The sequence below is a fragment of the Kogia breviceps genome, chromosome 1, assembly GCF_026419965.1.
Source record: "Kogia breviceps isolate mKogBre1 chromosome 1, mKogBre1 haplotype 1, whole genome shotgun sequence".
NCBI classification, from domain to species: Eukaryota; Metazoa; Chordata; class Mammalia; order Artiodactyla; family Physeteridae; genus Kogia; species Kogia breviceps.
The window spans coordinates 118,267,055-118,292,068 of NC_081310.1; the positions used below are offsets into that span (position 1 = coordinate 118,267,055).

Consider the following 25,014-nt stretch of genomic DNA (forward strand, 5'->3'; position numbering starts at 1 on the left):
GGCCTATCCCGTTGCGGGGCACAGGCTCCGGACGCGCAGGCTCAGTGGCCCAGCCGCTCTGCGGCATGTGGGATCTTCCCGGACTGGGGCACGAACCCGTGTCGCCTGCATCGGCAGGCGGACTCTAAACCACTGCGCCACTAGGGAAGCCCCTGGGGGAGCTTTTTTTTTTTTTTTTTTTTGCGGTACGCGGGCCTCTCACTGTTGTGGCCTCTCCGGTTGCGGAGCACAGGCTCCAGACGCGCAGGCTCAGCGGCCATGGCTCACGGGCCTAGCCGCTCAGCGGCATGTGGGAATCTTCCCAGACCGGGGCACGAACCCGTGTCTCCTGCATCGGCAGGGGGATTCTCAAGCACTGCGCCACCAGGGAAGCCCCCTGGGGGAGCTTTTTAAGGCAAGTTGAGGATTTTGGATTTTATCCCTAAAGCAGTGAAAGACCCTGGAGGCAGAAGGAGGGAGATGGTTAACAGAGCAGTCCTCCAATATATAATACATAGTTTAAAAGCAAAGGTCCCTTAAGTGCATTCAGGATGAGTTTGGAGGCTCCTGGCAGTTTGAACTAGAAAGGTTCCAATACGGTAGAGAAAAAATGGCTGATTTGAAATATGATTAGGAAGTAGATAAGATTTGTTATAGGTTAGATATGGGGATTAAGGGAGGGGAATGAGTCAGGATAATAATATTAAGTGAGTTTTTGGCACTAAGCACGTCATTTGTATTAAATCATTTAATTCACCATTTTATAGATGAGGAAACTGAGACTCATTGCCTCCCTGATTTTTTGGCTTGAGGTGTTGTTAGATGCATGGTGGTGTCTCATAATTGAGGTAAAAAACTGGGCGTGGGGTGGAGGCTCAGAAGTTTAATTCTGGACATCTTGAATTTGAGATGTCTCTAAGATGTCCAAGTTGAAGTGTGGAGTTATTTAAAAATAAGGCTTTGGAGTTCAAGAGAGAAGTCTGTGTTAGAGAGGGAAATTTGTTATTTTTTCGCAGATGACTAATGCTGGGAAGTAGTGAAAAGAGGGAACATGCGGAGCTATAGGGAAGAGGGATTGGTGTGGAGCCGTGAGGCACCTGAGGGTTATGTGATTCAGAAGGAAGAAGATAAATGTGAAATGGCTTGTATGCTAGGTCAGATGTTTGGGCTTTATTCTGAAAATATTAGCTTTGGGATTAGTCTTTGGGCTTATTGAGCTTGTGGTGTCTATGGGACATTCAGGGACAGAAAGATGGGCAGTTCTTATTATCTTTCCCCATATTTTTCTAAGGATGACTTCCTGAGGTTCTTCAGAAGATCCGGTCTGGGCTTTGCCTCATCCTGATTACTTTCTTCTGGTCAGTTTATCAGTGGTCCTTTTACAATGTAGTGGGCAAAGCTAGACACTTTTATTTGTGATCTGAGCAGAGTGGGTTGCCTTCACTTTGCTACATTCTGGACACTACTTTTTCTGTGAATATAGTTTAAGATTGAATTAGCTTTTGAGGGGAGGGGAACATTATTACATAGTGTTTCTCTTGCTAACAAAGTGTTTTTCATATATGATCCTGCGAAACCTTGTATCTCTTATCCTTGTGCTTTGTGCTAGCCAGATTTTGGACCTAAGTAGGAAGTCAATATTTTTGTTAAATGTCATCAGCTAGATTTACCTTATGGTTTCTCCTCTTTGTGATCTTTTTAGACCTGTTACTTAGCAATATTGAGTATCCTGCCTGAATTTGGTTTATCTATGAATTTTATAAGCATGTCATCTATGTCTACATTTAAATAATTGATTAAAAAGCTAATCAGGGCAGGAATGAAGACAGCTGTGGAATGAACTCTGGGGCCAAAGAGCTTGGGTTTGAATTCTAGTGCTGCCACTTAAGAGCTGTGTTATTTTGGGCAAATTATTTTAACCAGTCTGTGTCTTAGTTTCCTCATCTGTAGAATGGACATAATGATAGTATGTTTTTCAAAAGGTTGTGGTGAGAATTAAATGAGTTATGTGTATGAAGTGCTTAGACTACCACTTGGCACATACTAAGTGATCAATCATCTAAGCTATTGTTTTGTTTTGTTTTGTTTTGTGATACGCGGGCCTCTCACTGCTGTGGCCTCTCCCGTTGCGGAGCACAGGCTCCAGACGCGCAGGCTCAGCGGCCATGGCTCACAGGCCCAGCCGCTCCGCGGCACGTGGGATACTCCCGGACCCGGGCACGAACCCGCGTCCCCTGCACTGGCAGGCGGACTCTCAACCACTGCGCCACCAGGGAAGCCCTAAGCTATTGTTGTTGTTTTTATTTTATAAACCATATTAGATGTTCATACTCTTTTAACAGTATGTCCTATTATTGCCGAATCTCAAAAAAGTCATTCAGGATGTGTAATTAGACCAAAAAGTTTATCCTTCTATAATAGGAAACATGTTTTGGAAAATGTATAAAATAAAACCTCAGCCAGATATATGTTTACTTTCTGATATACAAATTGAGGGGTTGTATAAAATTGAGGGCCTAATTCTTCCTCTTTCTTGATGTAGGTATGGCATCACAGCTGCAGGTGTTTTCCCCCCCATCAGTGTCGTCGAGTGCCTTCTGCAGTGCAAAGAAACTGAAAATAGAGCCTTCTGGTTGGGATGTTTCTGGACAGAGCAGCAACGACAAATACTATACCCACAGCAAAACCCTCCCAGCCACACAAGGGCAAGCCAACTCTTCTCACCAGGTAGCAAATTTCAACATCCCTGCTTACGACCAGGGCCTCCTCCTCCCAGCTCCTGCAGTGGAGCATATTGTTGTAACAGCTGCTGATAGCTCTGCCAGTGCTGCTACATCAACCTTCCAAAGCAGCCAGACCCTGACTCACAGAAGCAACGTTTCTCTGCTTGAGCCATATCAAAAATGTGGATTGAAAAGAAAAAGTGAGGAAGTTGACAGCAACGGTAGCGTGCAAATCATAGAAGAACATCCCCCTCTCATGCTGCAAAACAGGACTGTGGTGGGTGCCGCTGCCACGACCACCACTGTGACCACGAAGAGTAGCAGTTCCAGTGGAGAAGGGGATTACCAGCTGGTCCAGCATGAGATCCTTTGCTCTATGACAAACAGCTATGAAGTCTTAGAGTTCTTAGGCCGGGGAACATTTGGACAGGTGGCTAAGTGCTGGAAGCGGAGCACCAAGGAAATTGTGGCTATTAAAATCTTGAAGAACCACCCCTCCTATGCCAGACAAGGACAGATTGAAGTGAGCATCCTTTCCCGCCTAAGCAGTGAAAATGCTGATGAGTATAATTTTGTCCGTTCTTATGAGTGCTTTCAGCATAAGAATCATACCTGCCTTGTGTTCGAGATGCTGGAGCAGAACTTATATGATTTTCTAAAGCAGAACAAGTTTAGCCCACTGCCACTCAAGTACATCAGACCAATCTTGCAGCAGGTGGCCACAGCCCTGATGAAGCTCAAGAGCCTTGGTCTAATTCATGCTGACCTTAAGCCTGAAAACATAATGCTAGTCGATCCAGTGCGCCAACCCTACCGAGTGAAGGTCATTGACTTTGGTTCTGCTAGTCACGTTTCCAAAGCTGTGTGCTCAACCTACTTACAGTCACGTTACTACAGGCAAGTGGCAAATGCTAAAAAGCATGTCTTTGACTAGAGATCTGTCTTTATATTTAACATATATTACAAAGGGCTACATATAACAATGAATTTATTTACAGATTTCAACACAGAATAGGATAATATATTTTAGTATTATCCTAAATATATATAGTATTTAATATTCTGTGTGTGTGGCATTCTTATATGTAACATTATTTTATTTCTGAAATTTTAACTGTAGAAAAATTAATTCAGTCTGATTCTGAAGGTTGTTCCTAGTTTAATTATAGTAGCATCTGGTTCCTTCTTTACTACCATTATACCTAATTTTCCCATTTTAAAGTATCTTTAAATATATAAGATGTTTACTTATATGTGATGAATTTGGGCATATGCTGCTATTTTTCCCAGGTTCCTATCTTGGCAGGTAAGATGCCTTGGGAATAATTCCAAATTTAACTCTAGCAACGTTTTATTATTTTACATTTTCTTTCTTGCATAATAGAGAGAATTGGATTAGATGATTGCTAAGGTCTCTTCTCGTTTTAATATTCTCCTTTGAACTTAACATAGTCCTTTGAACTTATTTGCATATGAACTTATTTGGTTATCCTAAAATGGCCTTCACCCAAACACCTTATACTTTAGTGATTTATATTTCCATATTGATACTTCTAATAAAGCTACCTTTTCAATATATAATAATTATTGGGACAGAACTTAAATGCTGGTATATAGAATTTTGTCTGTACTGTAACCAAGGAGCATTACTGAAAGAGAGAAGACGGGAAAGTCTAAATGAGCTTTGATTTCTCAGTACGTCATTTATCTGTCTAGTTATTAATTTTAAGGAATCTGATATTTATTTTAATGGTCATGCATTAAACACAGATTGTACACTCACCCAATCATGAAGTGAAACAATAAAAAAAGATAACCCACAAAATAAGTTTTATCAAGAGATACGTCCAACATGCCAAATGCCTTTAATAAATTTTGAGGAAATAGAAATTCTGAACTAAGAATTTTATATTATGTGTGAAAATAATGTAAGGACATTTTAACCTGTATAGGGACTCAGAAAATGTTCCATCTACATATTTTTGTTTTTCTAATTGTGATAAAACCTACCTAACATGAAGTTTACCATTTTAACATGTACCGTTCAGTGTTGTGAAGTATCTTCATAGTATTGTATAGCCTTCACCACTATTTCCAGATTTTTTTAATCACCCAAAACAGAAACTCTGTAACCATTAAGCAGTAACTACTCCACCCTCCTACTCCCTACCCCTGTTACCTCTATTTTGACTTTCTGTCTCTATGAAATTGCCTATTCTAGATATTGCTTATAAGTGGAATCATACAGTATTTCTCCTTTTGGGTCTGACTTAACTTCACTTAGCATAATGTTTTCAAGGTTACTCTCTGAAATTCTGTAGCATGTATCAGAATTTCATTCCTTTTCAGGACCAAATAATATTCTGTTGCATGTATATACCACATTTTATTTATCTATTCATCTGTTGATGGACACTTGGGTTGTTTCCACATTTTTGGTTATTGTGAATAATGATGTAATGAACATTGGCATTCAAGTGTTTGAGTCCCTGTTTTCAATTCTTTTGGATATAAAACTAGAAGTAGAGTTGCTGGGTCATATGGTAATTCTTTAACTTTTTGAGGAACCACCAAACTGTTTTTCTCAGCCACTGCATGATTTTATATTCCCACCAGCAATGCATGAGGATTCCAATTTCTCCATATCCACACCAATACACCAACACTTGTTATTGTTATTTTCTCTCTCTCTCTCTCTCTCTCTCTCTCTTTTTTTTTTTGGTTAATAGCCATCCTTATGTATGTGAAATGATATCTCATATAGTTTTGATTTGCATTTCCCTAATGATTAGTGACAGTGAGCATCATTTCATGTGCTTATTGGCCATCTGTATGTCTTCTCTGGAGAAATGTCTTAAGTCCTTTGTCCATCTTTGAATTGGATTGTTTTTTGTTGTTGCTGAGTTGTAGGAGTTTTTTATATATTCTGAGGATTAATCCCTGGTCAGATAACATGATTTGCAGATATTTTCTCCCATTCCAAGGGGTTGCCTTTTCACTATATTGATAGTATTGTTTGCACAAAAGTTTTAAATTTTGATGAAGTCCTATTTGTCTTTTTTGTTGTTGATTATACTTTTGGTATATTCAAGAAATCGTTGTCAAACCAATGTCATGAAGCTTTTCCTCGTGTTTTCTTCAAATAGCTTTAGCTCTTATATTTAGATTTTTGATCCATTTTGAGTTAATTTTTGTATGGTATAAAGTATGGGTCCAATTTCATTCTTTTGCATGTGGACATTCAGTTTTCCCAGCACCGTTTGCTGAAAAGACTGTCCTTTCTCCATTGAATGGTCTTGACACTCTTGTCAGAATCCTTTGGCCATATACATGAGGGTTCATTTCTGAGCTCTCCCTTCTGTTCCATTGTTCTAAATGTCTGTCTTTATGCCAGTACCGTGCTTTTTTGATTACTTGTAGCTTTGTAATAAGTTTTGAAATCAGAAAGTGTGAGACCTCTAGTTTTATTTTCTTTCAAGATTGTTTTGACTTTTTTGGAGTCTCCTGAAATTCTGTGAGTTTTAGGATGGACTTTTCTATTTCTGAAAAAAACCTCATTGGTGTTGATAGGGATCGCACTGAGTTTGCAAATCACTTTGCACAGTATTGACGTCTTAACAACATTGTCTTCCAATCCACCTTAATCTATTTTTATCTTTTCTTTTTATAGTTTTCTAAAACTCTGTCACAGTAATACTTGATGATGAGCCTAAGGCAAGTGGAATAGCAGCTCAGGCATTCCTTCTTTATATAAATTGTATCCACAGTAGTCCTGTGCATGTTGCATTGTTGCTTTATTAGAGTCCATTAAATCCTCACCCTCTTTCAGAAAACCTCTCTGAAATCCTTTTGACCATTGAAGCATTCTGTCTCTAGAGCCAGCCTTCCTCTTACCCTCCTTTTTACATTGCATTGTTTACATTGCTTCATCTTGCTGATAACATGCCAAAGTACTATCAGTTGACGTAAATTTTTGCCACCATGCTGTCTCTGTTGGCCATGGGCATGGCTAAATGACTCAGGCAGTAAAAATAAAGTACTTTATTACCTAGCCCACTGTAAATGTAAATGTAGACTAATTCCAAGAAAAGTTGCTCTCTTTGGGGCTCGAGATTTATGCACAAAGGTTTGTCATGCTTATAAGCTCAATGCTTTTCCATTCTGAACAGGCTAGCTGGCCTTAAAGCTGAGATCACTTTGTTATGTATGGAAGGACAAGATCTAGATAAGGAAAACATATTTTCAGTTTGTCCTAGACAAACAAACAATCCAGTTTCATCTGACACTGAAACCACAGTTAACACCTAAGCCACAGATATAGGAAGTTAGACTTTACATAACATCTCTTATTTGGTTTGATGCCTCTGAGATGGGTGGGAAGAAACAAGAGTGTTCATGAAGATGAGCAGAGAATGATTTGTGCTGTTAAGTGATTCTAGCCTCAGCTTGCTCTGGGTTCCAGTGAAATAGAGCTTTATGACTTAGGTGGAATTTTTCAATTTAAAAGAGTTTGAAGTTGGGAAATCAAAATGCAAGGATTGCTATTTCTACCTGCTGGTTATAGCAATGAGAGCCTGTTCAGTATTTGTTCTCAAAGGATGGGATGTATCTGCAAAGAGGAGAGTCACCATGTCCAAAGTACAATTTAATGCCATTTTCCTCCTAAAGGGAAGACTGCTAGTTTTGTTTTCCTTTTTCCTGTGGTTTAATAGGTAATCTTTTTTTACTGCCTAGTTGTTAGGATGTCAGAGCTGGAAAGGGACCTAGAAGAGTAATTAACTTATTATATAGATGAAGTAGAACAAGAATTTCAGTGTATAGTTTCTGTTGAGGGATTGAGAAATATTGGAGGCCAAGGGGAAAGATGATATAGTAATGAAAATATTATCAAAAATTTTGATCTGAATTCAGAGGTTAAAACATTCAGTCTTTAGAGGTGAACCTGCTCTAAATGATGTTCAGTAAAAGAAGATAACTTAAGTCTTTTTGCTTCCTGGAGTTTACATAGTCTAACATTTTTAGGCTCTAATGAAAGTGAAAAGTCCTCAATAGACTGAGCAGCCTTATTTTATTTTACTTTATTTTTACTGCTTTCCTTTTTTTTCTTTTGATACTTACCTTTTTGCATGGTATGTGTGGTAGAGTTAACTGTTTTGGGTGAGCTTTTACTTGAAATACTTAGCTGCTTTTGTTACTCCAGAAGCAGAGCAAGACCAAATGGAAAAACTGATTCCAGTCAGTCTTCAGGGTGTTTTTGTTTAGTGGGGCTTGGGAGATGGAATTAGTGTTTTTCTTAATTTCCCTTAAACTTTAAGCCTTAGAAGCCTAACAGTTATCACATCTTATGGCTACCTTTTTAAAGAAGTAAGTTATTGGGTGGCCTGACCCCTCCCTGTGACCTGCCTTTTGGATTTTAAAATGTCTTCCTGGTATAGTGGGAATGGCAAAATCAATCTGCTGCTCTTCAGTTAATGTTTAGGAATGTTCTAAGCCCAGTTTTTATTTTGGCACAAAGCCATTTGCATTCTCCCTGCCAGCTATTTTTGGCACTGTCATGAACTTAGAAATTAATCAGTCTGCTCAGTGAAAGTAAAAATTTTGTTCCTTTTCAATTTTAGAAAGGCTTTTATGTTTCTGGGTACTCTTACCCTATAGTTTATTAATGCTATCAAACATGCCACAGTGGTTGTATTTAATTGAACTCTGAAATTCCATCAGTAATATGGGGCTCTAGCCACTTGCAACAGGAATATCACTTTTTTGTTTTCTTTGGCTAACAAAACCACAGTTCATATCAAATAGCCCCAAAACTGATGGTATTAGTGGTTCCACCCTTAGCTGTCAAATAGTGTAAGTCCCAGCAGGCCTGGATCATCTGCTGTTTCTGTGCAAGGATCAGGAAAGTTTTTAGACCCTATGGAGTCCTCTAATTTACCATTTTCTAGGGGCTACTTAGAAAATTACTCTGGGAGAATATTCTTATTTAGGGAAATATCTTTATACTCTCCCCACTCAGTCTTTGTCTGCCCCCCCTCCCCCATACACACAGCACAACAATAAGCACATACTGCTTAAGAATAAAATTTGAGAAACCTAGGCACTTCATGAGGAGACATGGCCTATTAGATGGTTCCTAATGGAGAGATCTGCTTTTCCATTTAGCTCCTGATTAATGAGAGGGATCTGGATCTGGAGTGTCTTTACAGTTTCAAATTCTGTGACTTGTAAGAAGGAAAGGAAATTATTTAGAGATGATAAAGTGTTTCAGAGCTCAGACCTTGGGTCCAGACTGCCTGGGCTCCAACCTTGGGCAAGTTACTTAACCTGCCAGTGCCCAGTTTCTACATGTGTAAAATGGAAATAATACTTCCTTACATAGAATCTAAGGTGCCACTGATTATAAGATGAAATATAATATTATTTATGTACCAATAAGAAGGTAAAGGCACTGCCATTAAACTAAAATATACCATCATTTGCAGGAATCTTCTTAATTTCAGAGATGTTAAAATGTGAAAAATGTGTATCTTATAATTGATGACTTAACAGTGAAAATATCTACTTTCATAGGATTGTTGTAAGAATTAAGTGAACCCCACATTTATAAATAACTTAGTGCATGGCACATACGAAGTACTATATAAGTGTCATCTATTATTATCAATATAATATTACCTATTATTATCATCCCCCTTTTGAATCAATATATCTCTTAATTTTAGTTACAATTTGAAAAATACCATGTATACCACCATGCCAAATAGATGAGTATAGATGGGTATGTATTTAACTTTTACTTATTTAGAGGCAACTTCAGACCTAGGCTACCAGGATTCAAATTCTAGCTCTGCCACTTATTAACTGTGTGATTTTGAGCAAATTACTTAATCTATTTGCCTATGTTTTCTCCTCTATAAGTATAATATAGAGGGGATAATAATTTTGCCTTGGATATATTCATATATAGAGAGCTCTTAGTTTATGATATTAGCGTAGTTTTCTCTTTAAGGTTTCGTAGGGTTGGGTTTCTCACATGGAGCATTAGTGGAAATGAATATTTCTGAAAGCACTTAGAGAGTTCAAAGTTTTAAAAGAATGATGGTATAATAATAATAGTCATTGTTTTATCTAACACTTACATAATGCTAACCATGTACCAGGCGCTGGTCAAGAGCTTTAATATTTGAATGACATCATTATCATCATCATTCTCTTTTACTTATTTATTTTAACCTTACCACAACCTTATGTAGTAAGAGGTACTCATCTCCATTTTATGAATGAAGAACCTGAGGCTCATAGTGGGAATCAGCCACATAGCACAGGGAGATCAGCTCAGTGCTTTGTGACCACCTAGAGGGGTGGGATAGGGAGGGCAGGAGGGAGACGCAAGAGGGAGGAGATATGGGGATATACGTATATGTCTAGCTGATTCACTTTGTTATACAGCAGAAACTAGCACACCATTGTAAAGCAATTAAACTCCAATAAAGATGTTAAAAAAAAAAAACCTGAGGCTCAGAAAGATTAATTGCCTCCAGCTGTTAAATAATGGAATTAGGATTTGAACCACTGTGTGGTTCAATGCCACAGAAGGCATTTCTGTCATAAAGGGGTATTTATTGATCAGGCCATTTAATTGATTTTTCTGTAATTAAAAAGTTTCTAAGGATAAAAAGAATAAGTCCATAATCCCTTATCTGTAATTTCTAAATTCAGAAAGCTTTCAAAGCTAAAAATCTTTTTCTAAGTTTGGTATAAGCTTATTTATTGGTAAGACCTGACTTGAATCAATGTAAGGCTGTTTAAAGTATTTGTCTGGCTTAGTGTGATTGCTCATATGTTTTGTTGCAGAAGTATTAATGTGTTTGATTATGGGATGCTTCCCTAAACTCCATTGGGATTATTATGAAGTATGTAGTTTATGCATGGGTAGTACCTTTCTGAAATTCAAAAAGCTCTGAATTTCAAAACACATCTGGGGCCAAGAGTTTCGAATTACGGATTTTATACCAGAGATTGTTTTCAGTTTCTTTAAATCAATGTACCTTTACCTGATACTAAAACAAGACTTAATCAACATAGTTTCCCAAAATAATGTGTAATTATTTTAATATGCTATTTTTGTTTTTGCTAGAGCCCCTGAAATTATTCTTGGATTACCATTTTGTGAAGCTATTGATATGTGGTCATTGGGCTGTGTGATAGCCGAGCTGTTCCTGGGGTGGCCTCTTTATCCTGGTGCTTCAGAATATGATCAGGTAAGAGTGTTTATTTGGATGGCAATAGAAAGCAAGTAGTTACTCGTGAAAGATTCTAGAGGAATAGAAGTACTAGTGAAGTATTTAGATTGTAGGGAAAGAATAGTCCGATTAAAAATAATTTTTTAAATAATGGAATTTTCTCTACCTGCTTCTTAGTCTGAAGTTATATTTGTAATTCTAAACTTTAAAAAGGATTTTATTTTATATTACTTTAGATTGCTACTTTTCCAGATCTGTAATGATTTATTAGAGACTTAACTTGTCAGCCAATGTGTCTTGTGAATTAGGATATGAAAGTAGAGTAAGGATGTGAAGTTGGAATTTTAAGAGCAAACTTTGGCTCATTCAGTGCTATTTATTCCTTTTTATACATGACACACACTGAAGTAATTACTCTCTGCATACTGAAACACATTGGACCCTAGAAGTTGTGATGTGTATTAGGTCTCTGTAACATAGGATTTAGGAGGGAAATCTTATGAGTTGAAAAGTATTGTAACAAATTATCTATGTTTCAAAACAGACAAGCTTTAGAAGATATGCTACAACTTCCTAAGAAACTGGTCCTAAGGAAAAAAGTTTTGCCATGGAAGTAAATTGTGAATTCTCATTTTTTGTTCTTTCCAAAAAATGGTTCTAACTACTGTACTGTAAGCTCTTTGAGGGCAGAGACTCTTTGATTCTACCAGTGTATCCTCAGCTGCTGACATTGCATCTGGGACACAGTAGGTACATCAGGGTTTTTTTAGTTTTTTTGAGAAATGAATGGTTATTTCGAACCATTAAAAGAGAAAATAGCAAAATAGTGTTTTTCCCTATTCAACCTGGAATTTTGATTCCTCAGTCCATTTTAGAGTAGATGTAACATTTACCAACTTCCAAAAATTTGACCCTTTGGATTTGTCTCTGAGTGAGACATAGAAAATAAGTTGTTCATATGATAAATAACCAGTTACATTGAACTTTGTAATTTTTCAGTCTTTCATCCACCTTGTGAGACATGAACCACCTTCCTTATTTTAACAACAACAACAAAGAAGTGTGAGGGAGATTAAATGATGCAAAACCACAGTTACTTGAACCAATCCATTGATTCTCCTCTTTGGGTTTTAGACTCTTGAGAATCTGATGAAGCTATGGATCTTCTCAGAAAAATATGCTCACAATGTTTTATATACAAAGTTAGGGAGTTCGTGGACCCTCCGATTAAGAAACCTTTCTCCGAGCAATTATAGTCTCTAAAGTGCCATTCCTAGGCCAACTGTTTTATGACATCTTTTCAACCTTAGTAAACAGATTGCATTGTAAATATTCCTAGGAAGTGGAACCAAATAAAATTAGATTTAGAAGCTAAGGTGCAATGGGGGGTTACCTTGTAAAGAAATGATATGGTAGTTTTGAGAATTTTTGCCTGGTGCATAGATGCGAAACTGGGTTGTAGGAGAAAGTTGTTTTTTTTTCCATGCTTAATAATGAATAAATAGGGTGTTGCTGTTGTAGAGCAGGATTGGGAATACTTTATCTTGATGCATCTTTGCTTATACAAAAAGGTTCTTGTGGCAGGATCCTTGTTCTTACAGCTGAGTTTTTAAAAAAACAACTTTATTGAGATATAATTCACATACCGTATAATTCAGCCATTTAAAATGTGCAACTCAGTGGTCTTCAGTATGTTCACAGGGTTGTGAACCATAGCCACAATCAATTTAGAACATTTTCATGACTCTAAAATGAAACCCAGTACTTACTAGCAGTCAGTACCCATTCTTCCCTAACCACCCCACCACCACGCTGGGAGCCAGTAATCTACTTTCTGTCTGTATAGATTTGCCTATTCTAGCATAACATATTCATCACATACAATGTGTGGTCTTTTGTGCTGGGCTTCTTTTACTTAGCATGATGTTTTTCATCCATGCTGTTGCCTGTATCAGAACTTCATTACTTTTTATGGCTGATCAATGTTTCATTGTGTGTGTGTATGTATATATGTGTATGTGTGTATACATATATGTATATATATATGCCACTTTTTTTATGTGCTCATCTGTTGATGGACACTTGGGGTGTTACCACCTTTTGGCTGTCGTGAATAGTGGTGCTATGAATATTGGTATACCAGGGTTTAAGTCCCTGTCTTCCGTTCCTTTGGGTATAAAGCTAGAAGTAGAATTGCTGGGTCATATGCGAATTCTATGTTTAACTTTCTGAGGAACGAACAAACTGTTTTCCACAGTGGTTATACCATTTTACATTCCTACCAACAATGTACAAGAGTTGCAGTTTCCCTACATCCTTCATCCTTGCCAATGCTGGTTATTTTCTTTCTTTTTTAAAAAAATGATAGCCATCCTTTTGGATATGTAGTGATAGCTCATTGTGGTTTTGATTTGTGTTTCTCTAATGATTAGTGATGTTGAGCATCGTTTTATGTGCTTATTGGGCATCTGTATATCTTCTTTGGAGAAGTCTATTCAAGTCCACTGCCCGTTTTTGAATTTTGTTGTTGTTGTTGAGTGGTAGGACTTCTTTCTGTATTCTTATTATTAATCCCTTGTCAGATAAGTGATTTGCAGACACTCTGTCCCATTCCAGGGGGTTGCCTTTTCACTCGGTTTAGAGTATTTGCACAAACATTTTAAATTTTGATGAAGTCCAATTTGCTTGTTTTTTCTTTTGTTGTTTATACTTGTGGTATCATATCCAAGAAATCTTTGCCAAATCAAGTGTCATGAAGCTTTTCTCCTATGTTTTCTTCTAAGAGTTTTATAGTTTTATCTCTTACATTTAGGTTTTTGAGTCATTTTAAGTTAATTTTTGAATATGTTGTAAGGAAAGGGTCCATTTTCTATCTTTTGCATGTGGGTATTCAGTTACCCAGTACTATTTGCTAAAAGACTGTTCTTTCCCCAAGAATTGTCTTGGCATCCTTGTCAAAAATCAGTTGACCATAAGTAAATATAATGATTTATGTCTGGATTGTCAATCCTGTTCCATTGGTCTATATCCTATATCTATACTTATGCCAGTACCACACTGTTTTGATTACTATAGTTTGGTAGTAAATTTTTTTCTTTCTTTTTTTTTCATTTGAAGTATAGTTGATTTTACAATGTTGTGTTAGTTTCAGGTATACAGCAAAGTGATTCCCGTGTGTGTGTGTGTGTGTGTGTATTCTTTTTTCAGATTCTTTTCCATTATAGGTTATTATAAGATAGTGAATATAGATACGTGTAGTGTGTATCTGTTAATCCCAGATTCCTAATTTATCCCTCCCCTCCCATTCCCCTTTGGTAACCGTAAGTTTGTTTTCTATGTCAGTGAGTCTATTTCTGTTTTGTAAATAAGTTCATTTGTATCATATTTTAGATGCCACATATAAGTGATATCATATGTATTTGTCTTTCTCTGGTAGTAGTCGGTTTTGAAACCAGGACTTTATTCTTTTTCAAGATTGTTCTGGCTGTTTGGGGTCCCTTGAAATTCCATGTAAATTTTAGGGATTTTTCTATATCTGCCCCAAAAAAGTTATTGATTTTTTTTTTTTTTAAATAGGGATTGCTTGAATCTGTAGATCACTTTAGGAAGTATTGCCACCTTAACAATATTGGCTTCTGGGGGGCTTCCCTGGTGGCACAGTGGTTGAGAGTCCGCCTGCCGATGCAGGGGATGTGGGTTCGTGCCCCAGTCCGGGAAGATCCCACATGCCGCGGAGTGGCTGGGCCCGTGAGCCATGGCCGCTGAGCCTGCGCGTCTGGAGCCTGTGCTCCGCAACGGGAGAGGCCGCAGTGGTGAGAGGCCCAAGTACCGCAAACAAAACAATATTGGCTTCTGATCCATAAACATGATCAGATTTATTTAGGTTTTCTTTAGCAGTGTTTTATAATTTTCAGAGTTAAAGTTTTATACTTCTTTTGTTAATTTTTTTCTAAGTTTTTTTTGATGCTATAGTGAGCAGAATTATTTTATTAATTTTATTTTAAATATCCTTCTTTTTAAAATTTATTTATTTATTTATCTCTGCAATGGGTCTTTGTTGCTGTGCATGGGCTTTCTCTAGTTGCGGCGAGTGGGGGCTACTCTTCATTGCAGTGTGTGGGCTTCTCATTGTGGTGGCTTCTCTTGTTGCAGAGCACGAGCTCTACTTACAGGCTTCAGTAGTTGTGACATGCAGGCTCAGGAGTTGTGGCTTGCAGGCTGTAGAGCGCAGGCTCAGTAGTTGTGGTGCACGGGCTTAGTTGCTGTGTGGCATGTGGGATCTTCCTGGACCACGGCTCGAACCCATGTCCCCTGCATTGGCAGGTGGATTCTTAACCACTGTGCCACCAGGGAAATCCCTTAATTTTACTTTCAGTTGTTCTTTACTAGTGTATAGAAATGAAGTGAGTTTTGTAATGTTGTATTCTGCACCCTTCTTGAACTCTTTTTCTGATAGTTTTCTAATTGAACTCTAGTTCTAATGGTTTTAGATTCCTTATAATTTTCTAACTACAAGGTCATGTCATCTACAAATAAAGATAATTTTATATCTTCCTTTCCAATCTGGATTCCTTTTTTTCCCCTTGCCTAACTGCTTTGCATTGAACCACACTAGTACAGTGTTGGAAAGAAATAGCAAGAGTGGATGTTCTTGTCTTGTTCGTGATTTTAGGGGGAAAGCAGTCTTTCACTATTAAGTATGGTATCAGCTGTGGATTTTTTGTAAATGTGATAGCTGAGATTTTACAGCATATGTTTGTAAGTCTTGAAGTCAAATGTGTATACCCTCTCTAGATATTACTTAATGGCTTCAACTTTATTGGAAACATTTCAATTTTTTAAAATAACAAATGACAATAATACTTTCTGTTTGCATAAAGGTGGGGCCTTTGTTGTTGCTTTATTTTAAGCTATATGAAAAGCAGTATCTGTATGATAGTTCCCATTCTACTTTCATAGTTTACTCTTTTCATTCTATAATATTAAAAATTTTTAATGTTTTAATTTTGTAAGTGCATTATTGTAGAGAAATTAGAAAAGATGCAGTAAGCCAAGAGACAAAAATTTCAACCTTTAGTGGTTCTACCTGTCAAAGGTAACCTGTTACGTTTTGGTATATTTTGTATTTATTTATATATTTAATTCGTTAATTTTATGTATTTATTGACTACTGTCATAGGTACTCTGGTTACTGGGGATACAGTGCTGAATAAAACATTGTCCTTGCCCTCATGGAGGCTATAGTTTGGTGGTGGGAAATAGACATTAAGTAAATAATCACACAAATAATTATATAGTACAATTGAGATAAATTCTGTGAAGGGAAATGTAGTTTTGCAGTGTGTGTGTGTGAGAGAGAGAGAGAGAGAGAGAGATCACGTGCGTGCACACGTGCGCACATGCATGTATGGACATGCATGTATCTCCTGACCATGTATGTCCTAATGCCTCTTGATTATACTCATATTTTCCTATTGCTATTACCCTTGTCCAGGTTGTCTTCATCACTTACATGGGCTACTAGACAACCTCCCTTTTATCTACTCTGGCCTCCCTGTAGTCTTTTTTCCAGAGTGATTTTTTTCAGAACACAAATTTGATCATGCCACTCTCCTGCTCCTTAGTGGTTTCCCATGATTTAGAATTAAGGGCTAAATCCTTACTATGGCCTCTGAGCCTCTACCTGGGTTGTTCTCCTCTTCCTCTCTTCCTTTCTAGATTTGATCTTACACCATTTCTTCTTGCTTTTCTTGCACTAGCTACACTGGCATCATTTCAGCACTGGTTAAGAATGTTTCCTTCTAGCATAGGCCCTCACACATACTGTTCTCTTAGTCTGGAATGCTTCTCCACCACCCATTCATTTCGTTTAGTCAGTCCCTACTCATTTATTAGCTAACGTGTCACTTCTTCAAGGATGTTTTCCTCACCAGTCCCCAGTCTAGGTCAGGTTCCTTTGTTATGTATTTTTATAGAAACCTATTTATTTTCTTCAGGATGCCAATTCAGTTTGAATTATGCATTCAGTGCCTGTTTCCCTCACTTGACTGCAAGGTCTGTGAGAGCAAGAACCATGTCTATTTTAACAATCACCACTGCCTGGCTCAATAAGTACTTACTGAAAGAATGAATGAATATGTGCTACATATAGTTATGTTTCATATATAAACTTACGGACATAGAGGAATACATATACTGTGTTCCATCAAATCTAAGACACTGTTGATTGAGAGATGCACTACTTTTCTGTACCTCAAAGAATGCTTCCGGTTAAACCATGATTTATCATGACTATCAGTTTTAAGGCATATCCTAATTTCAAAAATGTTAATGTTAAAAAAATGTGCCTCTTAGAATCAGTGAAGTGTAATTGTTTTTAAGTGAGGTCATATTTAATTTGTAATCTGCTTTTCCACTTAGTATATTATGAAATATCTTTCTTTACAATGTCGATAAATATACTTTTACCCTATCATTTAAAATGTCTGCATAGTATTTCATTGTACAGGTTTTATCCTGGATTTTAAATGTTTCACCCTTTTTGTATGGAAAAGAAGTTCACATTTAAAATGTTCTCATCCACATTAATTTTTTTTTTTTTCTATTTTGCCAATGCTGTATTTCGCCTTCCAGTTAGGTAGCTCCCACAGATTCAGGGTAATATCCTGCTATTTTCTAAAATTGTCTTGTGACAGCCGGCCAGATTTAGCCTGTAGGCCATAGTTTGCTGACGTCTGCTTTACACTCTTAAAAAATTGTTGAGGACCCCCGAAGAGCCCTGTTTATATAGCTTATATCTATTAATATATATTGCATTAGAAATTAAAACTGAAATTTTGGGGGAGGAGAGGTGAGAAGTAAGATTTCCTTGCTTAAAAGTTTCTTTCTAATTTCATCATTAAATACAGCCATTCTTATGTGGAGGGGGGATGGTTAAAAAAATAACCTCTTGTTTTACTTTCAGTAGGTCAGGAAAGAAGCAAATTGCTTTTTTGGATAGGGAGACTTGTGAAAGCAAACAGAAATGTGAACAATAAAGCTGGGAAACTTTTATTTTTTTAATATTTATTTATTTATTTGATTGTACTGGATCTTAGTTGCGGGAGGTGGGCTCCTTAGTTGTGGCACATGGGCTCCTTAGTTGCAGCAGGTGGGCTCCTTAGTTGTGGCATGCAGGCTCCTTAGTTGTGACATGTGGGCTCCTTAGTTGTGGTATGCAAACTCTTGAGTTGTGGCATGCATGTGGGATATAGTTCCCTGACCAGGGGTCAAACCTGGGCCCCCTGCATTGGGAGCACAGAGTATTATCCACTGTGCCACCAGGGAAGTCCCAAAACTGGGAAACTTTTATTTATTTATTTATTTATTTATTTTTTTGCGGTATGCGGGCCTCTCACTGCTATGGCCTCTCCCATTGCGGAGCACAGGCTCCGGACGCGCAGGCCTACTGGCCATGGCTCACGGGCTTAGTTGCTCCGCGGCATGTGGGATCTTCCCGGACCAGGGCACGAACCCGTGTCCCCTGCATCGGCAGGCGGATTCTCAACTGCTGCGCCACCAGGGAAGCCCTGGGAAACACAAGAATATACAGGCACTGTCTCATTAGCCATCAGAGCAATGACATCATCACACATCACCTCTGGAAATCTCTATACCCATGAGAAAGAAATGAAAAAGGCAAATAACTTCTAAGTATTATTATGAAAATAGTTTATATTTCATAGACTCCCTAAAAGGATCTTGGGGACCCCTCAGTGTTCCCCAGACCACACTTTGAGAACTGCTGGTCTAGTTCAAAGTAGGTATTCAATAAATATTGAATGGGGACTTCCCTGGTGGCACAGTGGTTAAGAATCGCCTGCCAGTACAGGGGACACGGGTTCGATCCCTGGTCTGGGAAGGTCCCACATTTCTCTAGGCCACAGAGAAACTAAGCCCGCGAGCCACAACTGCTGAGCCTGCGTGCTACAGCTAGTGAAGTCTGTGCACCTAGAGCCTGTGCTCCATGACAAGAGAAACCACCGCAATGAGAAACCCATGCACCGCAGCAAAGAGTAGCCCCCGCTTGCCACAACCAGAGAAAGCCCATGCACAGCAATGAAGACCTGATGCAACTAAAAATAAAAATAAAAATTGAATGAATGAACATAATACCTGCCCTTTATTGATGTGGGGATAGAGAAACTAAATTGTTTAATTTTATGGTATGAACAATTTAGAGTGGGGACAATTGACAAGAGCTAGAGTAGCCCAAGAAGGAAGAGGTTTATGGAAATTTTTTCCTAATCTCTTAAATTTGATAATGTATCAACAAACAAAACCTTGGTAATCCATGAAATAGTTTGTTGGAAATATTCTGTTCTGTCCTAGAAATCTCTTAAAGTTTTTTGAACTCTGTATCAGAAATCTACAAAAAAACAAAAAAGGTTACACAGAAAATTTTCAAAACTGAGTTTTCCTTCTAAATAACAGGTATAGTAACAAGGAAGTTACTGAATAAATATTTGGGAATTATCTGTGAGTGGGTTAGCATATATATTTATCTACAGATAAATTTCATTTGTATTGATCAAATAGTTAATTTCTTTGCAGTACCTTTCTTTTTTTTTGACTAGAGCTAATATTTATAATATTTTAGTGTAAAAGTTTTTAATAATTTACCTTTTCACTCCAAATCAATGTTTTGATGGTTTTGACATTTCAGATTCGTTACATTTCACAAACACAAGGCCTGCCAGCTGAATATCTTCTCAGTGCCGGAACAAAAACAACCAGGTTTTTCAACAGAGATCCTAATTTGGGGTACCCACTGTGGAGGCTTAAGGTCTGACTCCCTTGCTATACTATACTATTCATTCCTGTACTCCTTAATTCCAGTTTGAATTCAAAGTTTAGTTATTAACTTCTTGAGGTGGAAGGGGACAAAGGGGGGGACAGTGGGAATGTTCGTTTGCAGGAGCAAATACTTTGAGAAATTATATCATTGTACCCGTATGGCCTTATCCTTAGTTAAAAAAACAAAACATTAAATGCAAGTTCAATTGGCTGAGGTTATTTTATATATTTGAATCTGCAGCTAAGAAGAGGGTATGGAAAGTAGTGCTTATCATTAAGTGATAGGAAGAACTAGAGTAATTTAGTAGTGGCTGTTTTTTAGAGAATTCTCAATAAATATGACAAAACAACACAATTTTATAACTGCCCATATTAAGACCTTACATATTTTCTTTAAACTAATAGATGTCTGAGTAATTTGATTAACCCAGTGACTCTGTCCCTGAGCCTATTGAATAGTTAGTATTTGAAATACTGTTTCATTTGAAAGTAGCTTTTGGAGAAAAATGGTAATGTCTCTTCTTAACTGACATTCTTCAGGAACTTTGTTACATCATTGCGTGCACATTTATTTTATCATTGTTGAAAGGGTGGCCAGGTATCAAGGCCCCATCTCTCTACTGGAAGATTTTCTTGTTGTAAATTACTTTTACGTTTGTGATCTATGGTTGGCAAGGTGACAACACTTGTATCTCTGTATTCTGACTTTAATTTAGAATAAAAGGTGAAAACATACAGATGGAATTTTTTTAAAATCTGTATTTTGTAGACACCTGAAGAACATGAATTGGAGACTGGGATCAAATCAAAAGAAGCTCGAAAGTACATTTTTAATTGTTTAGATGATATGGCTCAGGTAAGTATGGAAAGTTTAAGAAAGCCAGACATTTATGTATCTCTTTAATCAGAGATATACTTCCATTGGATATATTAAAGATAGATTCAATTTGTTATCATCTAATATATGTTTTCATTTTTTACATAAATACATTAATATTCTTCCACATATTAAAAGAATGTTTGAATCCTAGCAAAGGATATTTTTAGAATTATATATTTCTCCTTTGCTTTTGCTTAACTAGTCTTTTGCATGTCGGTATTTTGAAATATTATTTACAAAGGTTCCTTTCTTGTTCATTTTTTCTACTAAATAAATACTTACATAAGAACTAACATTTATTTAGTGCTTTTGTTCCGAACTCTGTTTAAACACATACTATGTCATTTAATCTTTTCAGCAATAGAAACTATATTTAAGTAATAATCATTTTTGCTTAACTTCTTTGATCTGGATTTTGAATGAAAAGAGCTTATTCAGCTTTTTTCTACCAACAAACTGTACCAAATTGAAGATTTTAATTAGACAGTATAAGAAGAGCTTCCATTTGTGAAAAAATTTCCTCATGTTTTTCTCAAGCTATCTATCTATATATCTCTATCTATATATACACATACATATATATACACACACATATACATATGAATATTATATATATAAATATGTATACATAGTGCACATGTTAAAAGCCAGCATTAAAGGTTGAGTGATGAAGTATAATATTTCTAAATTTTCGTTGTAAGGTGAACATGTCCACAGACTTAGAGGGAACAGATATGTTGGCAGAGAAGGCGGATCGAAGAGAATACATTGATCTGTTAAAAAAAATGCTAACAATTGATGCGGATAAGAGAATTACTCCTCTGAAAACTCTTAACCATCAGTTTGTGACAATGACTCACCTTCTGGATTTTCCACATAGCAATCAGTGAGTATAGTATGGTCTGGGACATTTTGCCATGATGTGGTTTTCTGTTGAGTTACCATCTTACAGCTAAATGGAAGTATCACAAGTGTAGTGGCTTTGATACTTGCATATTTGGCTTACTGATGCTTTTCCTTCTCATTGAAAAATCATGAGATTAAAAATTAGATGTGTAAAAAAAAATTAGATGTGTATTTTTCCTTTTTATGGTTATAAAAACTCTTGGTTCATTTTCTCTGAAAGTACTCAGGGGTAAAAAACCATTGATCTGTATTATCTTGAGTTATTTGCTATCTGTTTAAATCTCAGCATTTATTTCATTGAATTTTTAATCTCTTTTTTCAGTGTTAAGTCTTGTTTTCAGAACATGGAGATCTGCAAACGGAGGGTTCACATGTATGATACAGTGAGTCAGATCAAGAGTCCCTTCACCACGCATGTTGCCCCAAATACAAGCACAAATCTAACCATGAGTTTCAGCAACCAACTCAATACAGTGCACAATCAGGTATTCAGTAAATGATTTTGGAAACTCAGACCTAAGTGGGATAAAAACTATTAAGAGTACAGGGTGAGGTAAAGAAACCAGTCTTTGCTTTGGTGGTCTTGTTGCTTTGTAAGAATTTTCAGACTGATAATACCTACACATCATGTGCTGACAAAAATTAAATACAAAGGTCTAATCCATGCCCTCATAGTCTTAGCATAGCCAAATAAGTAGAACCTGGCTTCTGTACTACTTACTGCTGTTGATTGTACTGACTTCAGCCAAATGACTCTCTTTTTTTAGATAGCTCTCATTACATGTATCGAAAGGTATTTCCAATCATTTTTTTCTATGCTGTATATTAGGTCCTCAGAACTTACTCATCTGATAACTGGAAGTTTGTACCCTTTAACCACCTCCCTGGCCATCTCCTACCCTGCCCCACCAACTACTGATCTACTCTTTGTTTCTATGAATTCCAATAATTAACTTTAAGAGTGGTTTTGCATTTGTTTGCCAAACAGTGATATTTACATTTAATTTTGTTTCTGAAGATGTAAGTTTCCTAATTTCTTAGCTAGGTCTACTTTCTAAATGGAGGATCATATGAGATTTGGTGGGATCTCACATCCAGTAACTTTTTGCAAAGAAAGAAGAGGCAGGGGTTTATTTATATAGCCTCAACCAGAGCAGGACTGTTTGTTTATTCTTTGTTTTCTTTTTCAGCTTTATAATCTACCTTAAATTTAAGAGATAGGAAGAATTTCTTAAGCAGAGAGTTATTTTAAAGACAGTTAACATTACATTTTAAAACTTCGTTCTTAGTTTTTCTGGATAGAATCTATGTATGTAAAAATGTTTATACCAGTATCTTTTTGTTTTTAGGCCAGTGTTCTAGCTTCCAGTTCTACTGCAGCAGCTGCTACTCTTTCTCTGGCTAATTCAGATGTCTCACTGCTAAACTACCAGTCGGCTTTGTACCCATCATCTGCAGCACCAGTTCCTGGAGTTGCCCAGCAGGGTGTTTCCTTGCAGCCTGGAACCACCCAGATTTGCACTCAGACAGATCCATTCCAACAAACATTTATAGTATGTCCACCTGCTTTTCAAAGTAAGTGGGGAAACTACTATATCATATGGTACATAGCAGACCTACTTGCTTTAGGCAGGTCCTAAGTATCTAGTTGTTTAGTTTTGATCTTTGACAAGTTTAAACTCAGTCTTTGATTATGAAGATAACTGAGGTAGGTTGACCTTTTTTACGTTGGTTATTTGTCTAATTATGATGCTCTCTGACACGTAGGCATTCAATTAATGTTTCCTTATTTGAACTGCCTGATAACCAGTTTTCTTGCCCATTGAGACCTTGTACTGATGTCCTATATCTAGCATAAACACGTATCTCTCAATGTGCAGAGTATATACATCTTGAAAAAACTTGTTGGAAACAGAACTGCTATATATTGAGTCTTATTCCTGTATCATTCCATTATAAAATAAAATCAGTATTCCAAATAAAAGGTAATTTTATTAAAAAATGTAAAAATCATGTTTAAGAATATAGAAACCTCTTAAGTTACATTCAGAAGTAAAGATCATTACTGAACTGAAAAATTCTACAAGCTGAGGTATTTGTGTGGGTAAGGCATTAAGATTATCTGCTTCAGCTTATGAATTATATTGTTCCTGCAAATTCCTATCAATAGAGGAACAGAATAGCTGAAGAAGGGGGCTCTCACCTGATGTGTTGCAATAAGATTTTAATTTTCACATTTCCATCCTTCCTCATTTTCTCATTGTTGTTCCGTGTTTTTTGATCTGGTGAGCTTTTTAAAAGGTTAAATTATTTTAAGGATATATTCTGATGACATCTTGACTTTCCCAATAGCAAGTCAATGTCAGTGCCCTCTGGGAATAAATCAGGATTCAGGCTTCTCATAGCAGTTCACAAAGAAGCAGTTAGTATTTTTATCTTTTTACTTCAGTTACTTATTGACTGTGACTCTTGTTTGTTTGGTTTCTGACAGTCAGAGCAAGCAGAAGGAAAAGAGGGGCTAGGGGAGACTGAGAGATTACCTGGGAGGACAGGAGAGTGATAGCAATGTAAATCAGGGAGAAACCACAGGGCGAGCGGAGGAGCAGATTCAAAATCCGTAAATACAAATTTAGCCTAATTTACCCAATTATTTTTTGCATATGCTTCATAATAGTAAATTCTATACTTTGGGTTGTCATATGTTGAGTGATTCTTCTATTGAACTTAGCAAATAGCCACCCCTCTCCCCTTCACCTTTCCCAAAGTGAGTTTCATTGGAACAGTTTTCAGATGTGCGACTGAGGTTTTCTGCTTCTTCTCAGATGATATTTAAGAGATGAGGCAGAAGAACTTTCAGTTCCTTTAACAAAATAAAATGTAAGGAGAAGAGGTAGAGGGGAAAAGTGGTTTAACCCCTTTTGGTATAATTAGGTAAGTATAAATAAGCTTTGGAAATTTTTTTCCTATTTAGGAAGTCTGAATAACCTGAGGAGCTAGATAGAGCAAATTTTAAAATTTACAAATGAAAGGGAGTTTTAAAATTAAAGTGATGACAGTAATGAAAACTGGTATGTATTACTTACTACATGCCAGATAATGTTCTAAGTGCTTTTACATGTATTAATTCATACTCACAAACAACCTTGGGAAATGGATAATGTCATTATGCCCAATTTATAGGTGAAAAAAACTGATCGTGATACCCTCCTTTGCCCAGTTTTTATGCCCAGTCAGCGGTAGGGCCATGATTTGAACCCAGGCAGTGGGTCCATGGCTTATACATCTTGAAGTGTTATACTCTGTACTGCCTTTCAGTGTCTAAACTCAAAGAGCTGTAGGGAGTTGTCGGTTCATTTGCCAACCACAGCCATATGCTGGTTTCTGCCCAGCAGGCCTCTCTACCAGGTTGCCTACGTTTCTTTCACCATCTGCTCTTTCACAAGAGGCC

The 25,014-nt window shown here is 37.0% G+C and overlaps 1 protein-coding gene across 4 annotated transcripts in view; it reads left to right on the forward strand.

Moving 5' to 3' along the window:
• The window catches only part of HIPK1 (homeodomain interacting protein kinase 1), a 50,690-nt gene that overhangs the window by 8,630 nt on the left and 17,046 nt on the right, over nucleotides 1–25,014 (forward strand). For 3 of the 4 annotated variants that reach the window (XM_067042213.1, XM_059061057.2, XM_067042220.1), the window contains exons 2-8: nucleotides 2,522–3,599; nucleotides 10,840–10,963; nucleotides 19,650–19,769; nucleotides 20,550–20,636; nucleotides 21,362–21,546; nucleotides 21,889–22,051; nucleotides 22,916–23,141. In XM_067042213.1, coding sequence (XP_066898314.1) covers nucleotides 2,524–3,599; nucleotides 10,840–10,963; nucleotides 19,650–19,769; nucleotides 20,550–20,636; nucleotides 21,362–21,546; nucleotides 21,889–22,051; nucleotides 22,916–23,141 — 1,981 coding nt within the window. In that variant the 5' untranslated portion in view covers nucleotides 2,522–2,523. The remainder of the gene's footprint in view (nucleotides 1–2,521; nucleotides 3,600–10,839; nucleotides 10,964–19,649; nucleotides 19,770–20,549; nucleotides 20,637–21,361; nucleotides 21,547–21,888; nucleotides 22,052–22,915; nucleotides 23,142–25,014) is intronic. The other variant, XM_067042231.1, reaches the window with a different exon arrangement.